This window comes from Coenobita brevimanus, chromosome 43 (genome assembly GCF_032717465.1).
Source record: "Coenobita brevimanus isolate Jiangsu-jjx chromosome 43, ASM3271746v2, whole genome shotgun sequence".
Classification (NCBI taxonomy): Eukaryota; Metazoa; Arthropoda; class Malacostraca; order Decapoda; family Coenobitidae; genus Coenobita; species Coenobita brevimanus.
In genome coordinates, this window is record NC_136996.1 from 26087863 (window position 1) to 26103546 (window position 15684).

The 15684-nt window shown below is 41.8% G+C and overlaps 1 protein-coding gene across 3 annotated transcripts in view; it reads left to right on the top strand.

Moving 5' to 3' along the window:
• Positions 1–15684, top strand: part of LOC145397816 (uncharacterized) — a 38984-nt gene that overhangs the window by 4592 nt on the left and 18708 nt on the right. For 2 of the 3 annotated variants that reach the window (XM_080270840.1, XM_080270841.1), the window contains exons 2-3: positions 1361–1494; positions 11428–11524. In XM_080270840.1, coding sequence (XP_080126966.1) covers positions 1383–1494; positions 11428–11524 — 209 coding nt within the window. In that variant the 5' untranslated portion in view covers positions 1361–1382. The remainder of the gene's footprint in view (positions 1–1360; positions 1495–11427; positions 11525–15684) is intronic. The other variant, XM_080270842.1, reaches the window with a different exon arrangement.

Consider the following 15684-nt stretch of genomic DNA (forward strand, 5'->3'; position numbering starts at 1 on the left):
GGGACAAAGTTCTAGCCCTACTACCACGAACACTGGGCCTACGGAAACCTCTGCTACGTAAAGTCGACTGTCTACTTCCCTTCCGAGGTGGTGAAGGCGACTCTGAAGACTCAGGAGACAGGGCAGCTGAAGAGGAGGACGAGAGAATGGGGCTGGGAGTGCGTGGCGGGCTGGCGGTGGCGTGACGTGGCGTAGGGGACAATGGCTGTGAACCGGGGTCACCACTCCTTTTCCTCTTGGCCCCCTTTCCATATTCTAGGCCCCTTTTCACAGGAGCCTTGCCTGTTGAGGTGCATGGCACAGAAACAGTCACTTCTGGCACCTCAGACTCAGCACTCGATTGCGTGTCCGACTCTGCCAGGCTTGACCAAACACCGACGTCACTCCCATAATCCATGGACACTTTCAATAATTCACTGGCTATTGCAGAGTCACTCAGTCCCTTAGCAGTTCCTGGTAAGGTTTTGAACGGGGTGGAGGTCACAAAACCCTTTTTCGGAGGGCTGGAAGGCACAGACTCGGAAGAGCTTGAATTCGACATGATGTCACCTTGGAAGATTCACGTGGACTGACGCTAAACAGGGGCAAACTGCACGAAAAAATCCTAGTGTGACAACTGGGGAAACAAGCGTTTCCAAATAGCATAAAGTGCTTGCGAGAGGAAGGCGCAGATTGACACATATGAGCCGTCCGCGCACTGCCATATCGCACGACGAGGGAGGGCCGCGCATCGGTGCGTGGGTGGGTAAAAAAAATGAAACTTGGCAACAACCGAGGTCAGTAGTACAAAGGTCAAGTGTGCTAAACGTAGCTCAAGGGTGGCGGTACTGATAGACAATACCAGCTGGAGCCTGCTTGCCCGCGGTTATTCAAAATTTACTCAAATCGCAAACGCGACGATCCGCCGTTATGTCCTTTGGGCCGACCGTCGCAAAAGCGACGATCCGCGTTTAAGTGGTTAACTGAGTGGAGAATGTGGCATCCACTTAGGAACCAAACTTCCACACATTTCCTCATTCCGTGTCAGAGTGAAGGGCTGTCAGCCACAAGGGAACATCATTTCACTTCATGGAACATCCCTGCCAGGGCAGTTACTTGCCTGTGGTTGATGGGTCTGATCATCCAGACAGGCTGGGATTGATTAACAACAACAACAACACTGGTATAATTACTGTGATCCTGGAGAGGGACACCATTATATGGTAGCACTGTTATTGTATTATCGACATCCCTTCCTGTCTCCCAAAAGCAGAATGGTAGACTGCAGTAGAAGGGCAGCTTTGGTCTGCAGTCCACTGAATTCACATTCAGATAAGTCGGGCCAAGAACAACAACAACAACATGATAACTGTATTTTCAGGTAGTGGAAGCTACACCACAGAATGTATGGGCAGCAACCTGGAGTTGGAAATAATAAGCAAGTTTGTAATTTTTACCAAAAGGGAAACTGTAAATATGGAACAAGATGCTGGAACTACCATCCTCCAAATCAAGGTTAGCATAGTGCAAGTACTATTCTTTAAATTGTTACCCTATAATTAGCCATTATTATTATTATTGTTATTATTATTATTATTTTTATTATTATATTTATTATTATTATTATTATTATTATTATTACATTGTTGTTAATGGTAAAGCTGTTTGGTTATGTGGCATTGTGGAGTGTAATGTGACAGCATTGTATGAAATAACTATGAGAGTGCAATGATGGACTGGAAGGGTGTGACATTTATGGTTATGTAGAGACATTATGACAAGTGTGGGAAGGAAGTGGAAGGGAACACGGGTGAAATAGAGGTGAGCTTTATTCCCGACTAGTTTCACCTGTGGCTTCTTTAGGGGTACTCCTGAAGAAGCCACAGGTGAAACCAGTCAGGAATAAGGCTCACCTCTATTTCACCCATGTTCCCTTCCACCTCCTTCCCACATTATGTGGTTATGTGTCAGAACTGGTGGATGAAGTAAAGAGGAGTTCGTTGGTAACTGAAGGGGAGGAATAGAAATGAATATTTATGGAAGCTTGATGGGCATATAATATCATATATGTCAGGCTCAAAATTGATAGTGCTTTGGCAGTTACATTATGCATCTTGTGATTAGGTGAAGTACTGTATAGAAGTTTTGGAATGAGTGAAGTAGCCTTATTGAAACTTACCTAAGAGTTGTAAAATGTTTGTAGTTACTAATTGTCGGAGGAGGCTGTAGCACCAGCCGAACAGGGTGGTACTCCCGAGGGGAATGGGAATGCTGATGAAAGGGAGAGCTGGAGCTTCTGTTTCACTAGCTACCTATAACCATCCCCCTTTGCTGACCTTTTCAGTGTGACACTAACCTTTTGTAGACGAGCATGGTCTCCCAAACACTTCCTCTAACTATATCGTACACTACACCACATGCACTTTATATATCGCACAACCTACCCCACCACATCACAGATTGACATCAACAAGGGCATGGGGCCAGAACTCTTTGGCCCCCCCTACCTAGTGGCAAACCTTTTGAGGGGAGCATAGATTGTGTGGTCAGGGTGAGATGGGGCTCGAACCTGTGCTAGAGGGTACAGGGCATTGCGGTTCCGAGGCTGCCACTTCCACCCAATAGAGAGGGGCCTGAATCTTGGAGCAGCACCCCAGGAGGCTGCCCTGTCAATAGGTGTATATTGGCGGGGCAGTTACAGTACCAAGGCATGCTTGGAGGATGTCCCTATAGCTGTCCTGGCAGGGTGTCCCAAGGCCACTACCACAGCCACTGGTCAAGGCTGGTGGGCTAGGGGTCCCAGATCCATTGCCTGGACCTGGGACTGTGTAGTGGGTGGGGCCCGTGGCATGTCTCTCCCCTTTATTATATTTACTGATTATAACCAAGTAAAAGAATGAAATTTAAAGCAAGCCTGAGAACACTAAATCACCCAGGGGACTCAGAATTGCGTGTGGAATATGGGAAGTTTGAGGGGTAGGGCAGGAGAAGTTGTTGAGACATTGAGTAGGAGGTGGGTGGATGTGGGATGTGTGAAAGAAGTCCGATCTAGGGGTGGATCAGATAAAAAGGGTGCTGGAAGGGATTGTTATTATAAGTTGTTTTAGCAGGGTAGGACAGATGGTCATGGTGATGTGGGTGTGCTGGTTGTGGAGAAATGGGTGGGATATGTCATGAATGTTATGCAAGTAGGCGGTAGGATCGTAATAGTGAAAATTTTGTTCGGTGGGAAAATGGTTGCATTTATATTGGCATATGCTTCACAGGCAGGCTTGAATGAGGTAGAGAAGGATAGGTTTTGGGATGACATAATACTTGTAGTAAGTGGTATGGGGGATAATGAGATTGTAATTTGAGAAGGGACTTAAATGGTCATGTATGGTAGGTGAGGCAGCTTAAGGATATGAAGGAGTACATGGGGGATGTTCATATGGTACAAGAAATAAGGAAGGGGAAAAGATACTCAAGTTTGAGGAGGCAATGAACATGATTGTGTGCAACACATTTTAGGAAAAGAGATATAGTAGTAGGTTGATTACATACGAGTAAGGGGGAAATAGCAGCCAGATAGACTATTTCCTGGTCAGGAGGGCTGATAGCAAGTTACTGAGGGATGTTAACGTTATAGGAAGCGAGGAGTGTGTGCAGCAGCACAAGTTATTGATATGTGACATGGTGCTTAAGGAGTGGGTGATGAAAAGGAGGACTTATGCACCTAGGAGGAAAATATGGAAGCTGAAAAACCAGTGGATGTTGGAATGAACCTAGTGAGAGAGGGCTGTGTTTGGAAATTTCCTGTACTGTTGTTTGCAGATGATACTGTATTGTTAAGTGAAGATGAAGGGGAGCTGCAAGGCTTCGTGGATGAGTTTGGGAGTGTGTATAAGAAATGGAATCAAAAGGTGAATGTAGGGAAGAGTAAAGTTGTGGTCTTCGAGTGAAGTGAAGTCAGTGAATGTACAGTGAGGTTGGACGAGGAGGAAATGCAAAATGTGAGTACATTTAAGTGCTTGGGTAGTGTGATGAGTAAGGATGGAAGTTTATTAAGCTACCATGATAGAGTTACAGAAACATTACAGAAAAGAGAAGGATGGGTGGACAGTATCTATTTAGATTTCAAGATAGCATTTGACAGAGTACTACACTGAAGACTTTTATGGAAACTGTACTATCAAGGAGGTATCCAAGGCAATCTGTTCTGTTGGATGCAGAATTTTCTCAGTAGGAAATGAGAACAGTACTAAGGGGATATTATACATCATGGAGGGAAGTGACCAGCGGAGTTCCACAGGGCTCAGTGCTTGCACCAATTATGTTTTTAGTATACATTCTTCTCTCCTTCCATCCTCTTCTGTCATCCTTTCCTTCATTCTTTTCTTGTCCTTCTGCCTGCAGGTAACTTTACACTCCCTCTTCTGTCTTTCCTTCATTCATTCCTCTTCTGCCTGTGGGTGACTTTACACTGAGTGACAAGCCAAATGGTTTCCTGTACACCAGGAAACCATTTACTATGCTGGGTGGTTACCATATAACCAAATTTTGGCACCTGGTGGTTTTAGTGGGTAATTATTGTGCTCCAGTCGGATTGAGCTGGTGAAGGTTTATATCCAAGGGATGGTTGGGGTTGATTGCTCATGTAATGCCACTCAGGGATGAGTGAGGCTGGTCACTCTCATCTTAAATGTCGGGACCAACTGCCTAGCCCCGGTCTCTTACGCTCCTCATGGGGCAATGTAGGATTGGATGATGGATGGATGGATGAAATAACATAGACAGCAACATTGGAAATGAAAACTATCTAAATATTCTTTGCAGATGATGCAAAAATATCTTTATCTATCTATCTATTGCCAGATGCCTCAATCCCGTTTGGGGTGGCCATAAACAAATCGCCTCCACGTCACCCTGTCCCCCGCCATTTCACTGCCCTGCTCCCAACTCACACCCCCCTCTCTCATATACCTCTCCACCCCATCCCTCCATCTCATCCTTGGCCTCCCCCTCCCTCTCCCCCCCTCCACCTCACTCACATACTCTCTTTTCGTCAGTCTTTGCAAAAATACAAAGGAAAATTACTATCACAGATTCTTGCAAAGAGCTACAAGAATCTTCTTGAATGGAGCAATAAGCGGCAAATGGAATTTAATGTAGACAACTGTCATGTAGTTAAGTTTGGTAAAAGTGGTAAAAGACCAGTTTGGGAATATAATTTAGGAAGATCAATCCAACACATATCAGAACAGGAGAAGGACTTAGGAGTGATTATCGTTAACAGACTATCTCCGGCTGACCATATCAGTGAGAAGGTACAAAACATGTATACTGTACATTGCTTGCTAATATGAGAATAGCATTCACATATATAAATGAAGACATGCATAGAAAGATAATAATATTCATCAGACCAACCCTGGAGTATGCATCAGATATCTGGAATCCTGATCTCCAAAAATGCATAGATAAGATTGAAAAGTACAAACGGTAGCTGCAAAATGGGTACCAAACTTTAGGGATCTAAGCTGCGAAGAAAGACTAGAAAAGCTGAATCTACCAACACTGCAGGAGAAAAGGAAAAGAGGAGACATGATTATGCTATATGAATGCATCTCAGGGAAAGAAAAAATAGACATTAATGAATATATAACTTATGGGGAAGCATCAGCAAGAGGACCCTGCAAAAAACTGCATAAAAAGAGAGGCAATAAAGATGTAAGGAAATGCAGTTTCCCAAATTGGGCAATTGATCAGTGGAATGCACTACCAAATGAAATAGTATGTGCCAAAATATTATAGATTTAAGGATATGTGTGATAAAAATGGTTTAACACACGGGACAGTACGAGCTTCACTCAGTCCTGTAAAGATACAAGTAAGTAAGAACAATTAGGTAAGAACACACACACACACACACTGGCAAAAAGATTATCGCTGTGCCTTCTAAAGGCAGGCCATAACTAAAGTATGGTATCTAGAACTGGGGATGGCATTTTCAAAGAAGAGAGAAAGTGGTCGTATGCGATTTGTCACAGGGGCGTGGGAAGTGATTCCATCTTGTGCAGTGTTTATGACAAGTGGGTGCATAAGAGTCGTAGTGGTATTCGAGGTAGACTGCGAGATAATGCTGATTTCGTGTGAGTGGTGTGTGTGTCAGAATGCTGATTTCATGTGTGTGGTGTGTCAGGGAGAGCACATGGATATTGCCAGGCATGAAAAGATTGAACTTGCTGGTGAGTCTCTTGAGTGTGTGAAAGAGTTTTGTTATTTGGGAGACATGTTATGTGCTGGAGGTGGGGCTGGAGCTAGTTGTGTGGCTAGAGTGAGGAGCGGTTGGAAGAAGTTCAGGAAGCTGTTGTCTCTCTTGATATTGAGAGGGCATTCCCTCCATGCTTAGGGATCTTTGTATGCAGCATGTTATGAGTGTAATACTGTATGGTTGTGAGACCTGGACAGTAAAGGAAGAGGATATTCGTTGGCTCAGACATAGAGAAATGGCAATGATTGGGTGGATGTGCAGTGCATCCTTGAGTGCAAGGGCTAGGGGGGGCTAGGTTTATGATGGAAGAGTTGAGGGGTAGGATGGGACTGTAGTGAATTGGTGTTGTGATGAGGAGAGGTAGATTGATGGTTTGTGCATGTGAAGAGGATGGGGAATGATAATTGGGTGCAGAAAGTGAGACGTGTTAATGTTGGGGGTAGGGTAATGAGAGGTAGACCGAAAAAGACCTGGGACGAGGTCATTGAGTGTGACCTCAAAGTTAAGGAACTGAATAGTGAAGCTGCCAGAGATCGAGCAACATGAAGATCCACCATTGGGTGACATGGAAGCATGTTGAAGCCTTCAGGAATGAAAACGAAACGAAAATGATATTATCAGAAGTCAGATAATATTATCATTGCTGTTACTAAAATTTTCACCAACATCACACAGATTTGTTAGATCATTATCTGTTGTTAGGGCAGTTTTATATAAACAGTACGATATAGTTACCATGTGTCGACATATTCTCTGCCTGACTTAAAAATGCATTGTCTGTTCCCTTCTTTGTCTGTGTACAAATTTTTCCTGGCAGTGTTTGAGTTACTGAAGCCACGTAAAATAATATTGCTCTTGTTTTATTATGACGGATTTTATTTTGTTTTACAGTAATTTATCATTTTCCTCATCTAATGGGGCATTGTGTAATCTACACTGAAAAGATTGGGTATGTTACTCTAAAAATTTTGTAAAAACAAAGAATCTTATATTTCGGCATCCAGTTTACTGATCTAAATTTCATGTATCAGTGTAATAGAACTTCTTTATGAGTTTTATGCAGTCGCATTTTTCCTGATTTAGTTTTGTAGTGATAGGGTACCATGATTCTGTAACCATAATTATGTCAGGAATAATTTGCAGTAGTTGCATAAGTAATTAATGTCTCATTTTGAAATAATACTTCTTGCATTCATATACAGTGAGCCCTTATGTTACGCGTGATTTGGGTTTGCGAATTTACCTTTCGCAGAGAAGCTCAAAATTTCCAATAAATTATGTCTCATGATCAAGAATTCACCTTTTGCGTCAATATCTGGGGTGCCGGTGGGCAAGGCAATCGTCAGCTGTTGTCCGCCATGATGTTTTCACAGTTCCCGCCAGCTGTGAGACTGTGTGTTTGGTGCTCTGGTAGTGATCGCAGTCACGGTCACTTTTTTTTTGCTTTTCCCTTCGTTCAGCTGTTGTTCTTGTGTGGTCTTCCTGTACTGTATTATGGCTTCCTCTTCAATCGTTGGAGGACCAGGTAATAGTGGTGGCAGTGAAATACTGGGAAGTTCAAAGGATGGAGGCAAGAAGAGAAAAGAATGTCGTGAGTATCAAGTCAGTGTGAAGAAGAAAAAGTATTCAGTAGAGAATAAAACAAAGGTTTTTCTGGCTGGTGATTTATTTATTTTTTGTTTCTTAGTATTTTTATGATATTTATATGGTTGTCAGCTATTGTGGTATCTTGTTTCATGAGAATTGTTTCTTATAAGTGAGAAAAAGTGACTTTGGGAGGGACTGTAGAACCAATTAGATTTTTTACCATTGAATTAATACTTTTCAGTTTGCAAAATTTTGGTTTCTTGCCAACCTTATGGTACCAATTAGACGCAAAACTTAAGGGCTCACTGCACGTAATGTTTATGGTAGCTACAGTACATCTTGATCTAGTTGGACTGTGGACAAGCTAAAATTAGCCCTGTTTGATTATTTAAATCCTCAGTCAAGATTGCAACACTCTTAGAAGCCATAGATGTAATGTTGCATCCCTCCTCAGAAATCTTCAGATTATCTATCTGTGACTGGGGTGAAGTCCTGACTTGTCTGATGATCTGATCTCACCACACTTACCCTACCATCATTCATCTCAGGGATTAGATTGTTAACAGCTCTGCCATCAACTATCCCTCATTCCACCTCTCTATTACTTCCTAAAACATGCCTCTCATCTAGAACCTTAACTAACTTATCTTTTTCTACACTATTGAGGTGAAGATTGACTTTACCATACAAGCCCCTGTCATGACTAAAATAGTCATAAACATCACACCTTTCTGTTTACCTTCTAGCCTACTCTTGATGCCAATCAGTCAACTGAGGATCACAGAACCAGCATCAAGTCATGGTAACAAAAGCACAGCTAACTAAGTTCTTATGGCTATCCTTGAAACATCCCAGTAAGATCACTGTACTGCACTTCCTAAGTATCTCCTCAGACCTGCCTGAAGCTGCATTATTTAGTTCCTATCACATTAACAGAGACTGAGTCCTCTGAGGAGTTGCTGACAAGTCATCAGCTCTCTCAGTCATGTCATGTATCCTTCACCCATGGAAGCGAAAATGCTTCCCCATAGAACCCTTAGCACAAAACTCCTCCTGATGCCTAATCAACAAATCCCTACGTGGTAGAAGGCCAGGCTTATCCTGCACTTTCATCTTGTAGAACCTAAAGTCTGTTTCAAATAAATGCACTCCAGTCAGTGTTACATACCTTAGTCTTGCATTCTTCCATTACTGGGTGGAAGCCAACACTATCATCTAGCCTGGTCTCAACTTTAGCCTACCTAGTTTTTAAGTTATCTACCTTGCCCAACACTTTTGCTTCCACTTCCTTGACATACACTGCCATAGCACTCACCATTCCAGTCTCATTTCATAACCTTTTAATTTGTCACCTAACTCATTAATTGCCTATAGTAGGACTCGCCTACGTTTGCGGCTGTGGTGTGGCCCGCACCTGTGTACAATGGTGCCACGTTTCCCCAACTTGCGATGTGAAACGGAAGCTATTTATGTACAAGGCAACACAAATACGATAAATTCAGATGAATAAAACTTACACTTGTGTATTATGATGGTTGAATCAACAGTAATCTTATTATGCATAAAATATTTATACAGTAACACAGAAACATGACATACATATTGTACAGTGTTGCTAAAAGAAATTGTAGTCACTTTTAATGTTTTTTAGCGTAGTTTTAGGGTGGGTAATAATATTACAGTTATGGATATAAGAGAATGAGCCTGAAAAAAGAAGAAATATGCCAATATCCAAAGTAAAAGAAATAATTCATATAATTCTTGTGAGTGGCAATACTGACACACCTAGTCTGGCCTAAGGTAAAGTACGTACCCCTCCGTAGACCCAAACGTAGCTTGTACAGGTGTTGCTAGGGAAAAATGCTCACATTTACTGGCTTTTACCGTAATTTTAAGGGCGAGGAATAATCACATTTATAATCATAAGCTAATATATAGGACAAAATAGTAGCCATATGCCAATACGGAAGTAAAAAAAAAAAAAACATTATTCACTCGCGAGCGGCAACACTTCCACACCCAGTCGGTGGCCTTGATCTCAGGGGTGGTGTGGAAATGATGTGGAGGCATTGTCAGGCTGAGAGAGAGATGGAGGAAGGGGAAAGAGAATGAATGAATGAAAATCAATCATGATACTGCAATAACGGGTCATCTGTCGCCGTATACAAAAAATGATAAATATCACTAAATATAACAAAACCAAATTAACAAAAGAAAGCACAATTATAAACAACTTATAAAAGAATCAAAAGTACTCAGGGTGGCTCACATCTCCTGCCAGGAGAGAGAGAGAGAGATAACGGTATAGAAAACGTGGCAATACTGTACACAGGTGCGGTCCACACCACAGCCGCAAACTTAGGCGAGTCCTACTATAACTTTTCCTAATTTTTAATTAAGCCTACTCGCTAACTTGCAAAACAAACGTGTATACTTACCTCCGTCTTTTACCATAACACAAGCAGCAAGAGAGTCATTGCACTATCTTAAGGGGGACTTTGAAAGAGCTCCAATAGTACTTTTCACCCGAGCAGGTCATCGGTCAGTCTGGATGAGGAAAAGTGGATAAATGGAGACAGGGTGAGGGGAGGTGGATAAATGGACAGAATGTATATAGATAAGATGGCAAAGCTGTATATGTGAGGCAGTTTGAAGGTGGGAGGAGGCATTGTAAACTGAGGAAGTATATGGTATGATAAATGAGTGTGTAATGAAGTGAAGTATGGAAGTTGATGAGGCTAGGAAACCAACAGGGGATCTGTTTGGGTAGATTAAGTATGTACAGAGAAGCAGTACACAGTAAGCATTTGGAACCCCATTTTAACTTGATACCGTAGGCATTAGAATGACTGACATGGAGGGAACAGTCTTGTGAGCCTCTGGCCTTTGGTTCCTTCCTCCTTGCATTAAAAAAAAAAAAAAAAAAAAAAAGTTTGTGAATCATTATCATCATCCTTGTCATCCTCCCCCTCATCATCATGACCACCATCATCATCGTCATCATCCGTCATTAATCATCATATCATCCCAACTGGGTGCTGGAGAGGTAATCCTTCACATGGTGGTACCTTTGTTGCCAGTTTTATACAAACATCCTTCAGTTCCTTTGCTTTCATAAGGAGGAAGATGGACTGTATGAGATGGGCACCTTCATCCTCAAGTCCACTGGGTTCACAGGCAGATGATACTGGGGCCACAAGAACAACAACATTATCTTAACCTTGTTTTATATGCAAATGGTTAGACCTGTGACATGGAACCAGAATTCCACGAGCATGAACGATGTGTGAATGACATACAGTATGTGCCTATTTTGCTGAGTGTATTGTTAATAATTCTGCCACTTGTACGTTCTTTCTCTTCTTGTTTCTGGATCCAACCTCACCCAATCTTTAGGTGGGAAAAAGGATCATGATTATGAAGATGATGATAGTGTTAATATTTTTATTATGTACTCGAGCATACAGTACAATGAAACTTACATGACAATTGCAGTTGCCTATTTTGATATAGTGCCAGACTGTTACCTGTCATTATAGACTGCAGTACATTGTTCTCGGTCTTGATATTTTATATTGTATTGTATAAATACTTTTGTCTCTTTGCAGGTGGAACTACTAACACTTTTCTAGGTGGAGGTAGTCAAGTATTTGGTGGTAAAAGTTCTACTCCACAGGATTCTAAAAAAGAGTTTCAGGACTTTGTGTAAGTACAGCACAGTGAGAATGGGTACAGTGGGGAGGAAGGGTTGCAGGTACATTAAGGGCAATATTAAGGACTAGGAAAGTGAGCTTGGAAGTAGCTCAAGGAGGTAGGTGTGGATGAACAGAATGTGGTCTAAGGAGAGTAAGCTTGGTCTGGGTTGTAGGTGTCTTGTGAAATACCAAGAACATGTACATTCTCAGTAACACCTCACAATCTATGCACTTCCCACGCCAAGCACTCCGCTCTTCCTCCTCCACAGACATCACATTCTGTTCACTCACATTTTCACACATCACCACCTGGCACTGAAATCCAAACTCCTCTCAGATTACCTCCCTACCATCATCACCACAAGCATACACTCCAAACCAGAGTGATCAGAAGTCACTTACACAAACTACAAAAAAGTAAACTGGACAAAATTCACCAAAGAAACCAAACTGCACTGCATTAAACAACACACCCATCACAAGCATTGACAGGCACATTTTGAAATTCAGCAAGTTTATTCTTAATGCAGACGATCACCATATTTCACGAGCCAGCGGAGGACACAATCCAAAATTATGCATTGGCTATTGCTTGCTACGTAAAAAAAATTCATCTCAAATACAACTTCCCTCTCTCACACATACGACGCCATCACAGGGTGTCAGTAATTACACAGTGAAATTGACAACAAAATTACCAAGGAAAATGGAAAACTGGAAAGCCTTTGTAAGAGCATTAAACCACCCCACAATCCCCACTCGGCTTTATAAAACACTTAACAGCATTGCTGATTTACAAAAAAGCACCTCCAAGACCCATGCCACCATCACTTCCAACACCAAGCACATGCCTTCTTACAAGGAACTAGCAAACATACTCGTAAACCACTGTATAAAGTAAGTCTTCTTACACCAGTATGCACTGAGTAAGAAAAACAAGCTTCTCTGTACAGGCAGTCCTATTCTTCTCTCTCTATACAGGCAGTCCTATTGTTCTCAACCAGCACAACTCATTTCACTCCAAAATGGCACATTACATTAACTGAAAACAAAAAACTCGACAAGCACAGGACCAGATGGCATCAGCAGCCTACACCTGAAATACTTAGGATCACATGGCATACAGGTCCTTGCAGACTGCAACAGCTACAGTACTTTTATGCACATTGTATAATATCCAACATTTGAAAACATGAAACTACTTTTACTATACAGTAGACCCTTGCCACAATGGACCCCAGTTAGGTGGATATTGGGTTTAACAGATGCCACAAAACCCACCCAACTTCCGTCAGATGTAACAAACAATGACCGTATAATGGGACACATTGGGTCACAACATTATATGTTTCCTACACTTTTTACTCCAACCCTGCTATTATAAATAAACTACCTCCCCGGCAAGTAAGAAGGAATGTTGCCTCCCGTGCATTATTTTAATACTCAGATGAAGTTGCGTACATTGTGCCACCAATCCATGCCTTCCCTTGTGCTACACGGGCATCTGGTAGCCTCATGACTGGAATGTCACACAGCCATATTGCAGAACTTCTGTCTATCAGAATTCTTTTATTCTCTGAACTGCATCTCTCTGGAACTCGCTTCCCCAGAGTTGTTTCCCCCCAAACTTCAACCTACAGCTGTTCAAGTCCAACTGTTAATAGATTTTTTTATGAATGGAGGATGCCAGTAATCAGGTGTATAGATTATTTTTTCATTTATTCATTTGTTTTTCCTTCCTCTGTTCTGTAAAAAAAAAAAAAGGGGGGGGGGGCTCAAAATTGCCCTCTCTCTAGATTAATGATTTGTAAATACAGACTTTAGCCTAGTGATGCTGTACTAGTCATGAAGAAGTGCTTTGACATGGATGTAAAATAAGCTGCAAAAGGGCAAAGTTATAGGCCAAGTTAGTATAAAATGGGTATAATTTACATTTTTACTACAGTAGGCCAGTGATCAGCATGGTTCCAGTTTGCATTAATCGTGATTTGCGCGGCAACATAAGCCATACCTCATAGCAATCCGTGCATTTACTCCTCCTGTTAGCACAGCAAAATTCTTACTGGAGGGACTCCTCCGCACACCATTTGAAGGTCCCACATGGTGACAAATGCCAGCATGCCACTGTACCTGCGCACTCAGCCCTCACCTACCCAGTCCTGCACCATACCTTCCCATCATTGTTGATGCTGCCTGATGTTGACCCTGCCTTACCTTCTTGCATACAAAATGTGCATTTTCCAGGTGCTGTGGTGTGCTATCAGTGTTTTGTCTTCCCTGCGTACAAGTAGTGCTTGTGCCAAAAAAAAGGCATGCCAGAAAAGTATCTTAACACACGAGAAAGAGTGAAATACTGTACTATGCAGGCTTGATGGTGGTGAGTTTGTGGTGGATGTGGTGAACCACCTCACTGTTAACCCATTGGTGTTTATGGGTGCAGTGCATATTTCATGCAGTCGTTACCATTTGATGCAGGCTGCATCTGCGCACATTTCAACCGCTTGATACTATTTGATGCCAGTTGCGTCGAATGAAATGGCCCCTGTTTTTTTTGGTTATGGAATGATTTTGTTTCCATTTCTTGGCGAGAACAAAGCACTACTCATGTATTCCTTTGCTGCGCTCAACCCACCCTGCACCCAGCGTCACCCCATTGCCCCAGTCAGTGTGCCATGAGCCTTGCTCGAATGTAAGATAATTTCCTTTTGCACTTTGTAAAATTAGCCCTAATTGACCTACAGTAATTCTTTATACACCAAAATGTAGCCAAATAAATTCCCTATAACTTTTTATCGGTAGCATTTACCATAAAAATTATATTTCTGTGAGAAAAAAAATGAAAAAAACTGAAGTAAAAAAAAAATAAATTAAGGCATAATTTAGTTTTCCATGTACTCCTTAAATTGTCAGCATCTTTGACATTCCCTTTTTGTATACTGTCATAAGCATTCTCCTGATCCATGAAGATGACATACATATTCTTCCTTTCTCTAAGTAAATCTTTGCTGTACGTCTCAGAGAAAAAGGCTAATGTACACACCACCTGGCTGTTCTAAAACACTAATCCATACTCATAACTCCACCAAAGCCCAAGTTACCCTTTCATGAGATAGGCTAGGGCCCACTAATGCATTTTACCCTTCATGAAATTGGTCTCAATAATGCTTGTTTCCCTTTATAAGTTTGGTCACACTAATACTTAGTACCTATTATGAGATTGGTTACACTGATGTTTGTTACCCTTCATGAGATTGTTCACACTGATGCTCAGTACCTTTCGTGAGATTAGTCATACTGCTGCTTGTTACCCCTGATGAGATTAATTGCACTGCTGCTTGTGGAAAGAAATGTGATAGCTTCACTACTTCATTAGTACAGATGGCTGTTTTGCTGTGATTGGTAGCAAGTATGGCATGAGAAAATGGTGAGAGTGATAGATTATTTTTTTACGATGACTGAATTCATTAAGATCATTTAAGGAAGGAAAACAGTGAGTAGACTGGCGCATGTACAGTATGAAGACTCATAAAAATACTAATACCCTGTACTGTACTTCACTTAGACAGCATTGGGAAGAAGCAGATAGTGCAAGCAAGTACAGGTTTTGCTGAACAGCGTAGGCAGATAACATAAGCATACTTTACTGATGTATTCTTATAAGTACGGTATAAGACTAAGTCCATGTTAGACTTTGTAAACTGTCACAGCATTAATCTGAAGGGTTCAGAATGGATTATGATTCATTCCTGCAAAAGTTACCCTTTCCATTTAATAATGAAAGAAAAGCATTTGGAAGCCGAATGTTAATCACACACCGGATATGCTGTGGGCTAAGGCCAAGATTTAGGCCATATCTTGATACTCTGAACGTTTCATGTTGATAGCTCAAGCCATTCATGAGATATAATGATGCTCAAGGCAGGGGATAAAAACCAGTTGACCTTTGGCAGCCATTTTGGTGACCTTGACCCCGAGTGCCCATTTTTGAACTCGTCCAAGATTTTGGCTATACAGTGGGGCACCAATTTTCGCGCCTAATTGGGTCCAAAAATAATGCGCGAAAGTGGAATTAGCGAAAGTTGGGGCATTGTCTTTATGGCAAAAAGGTTAATTGGTTCCCGGTTATCCTAAAGTAACATCAGATTTTCATTTTCACTTGCAATACAGTAC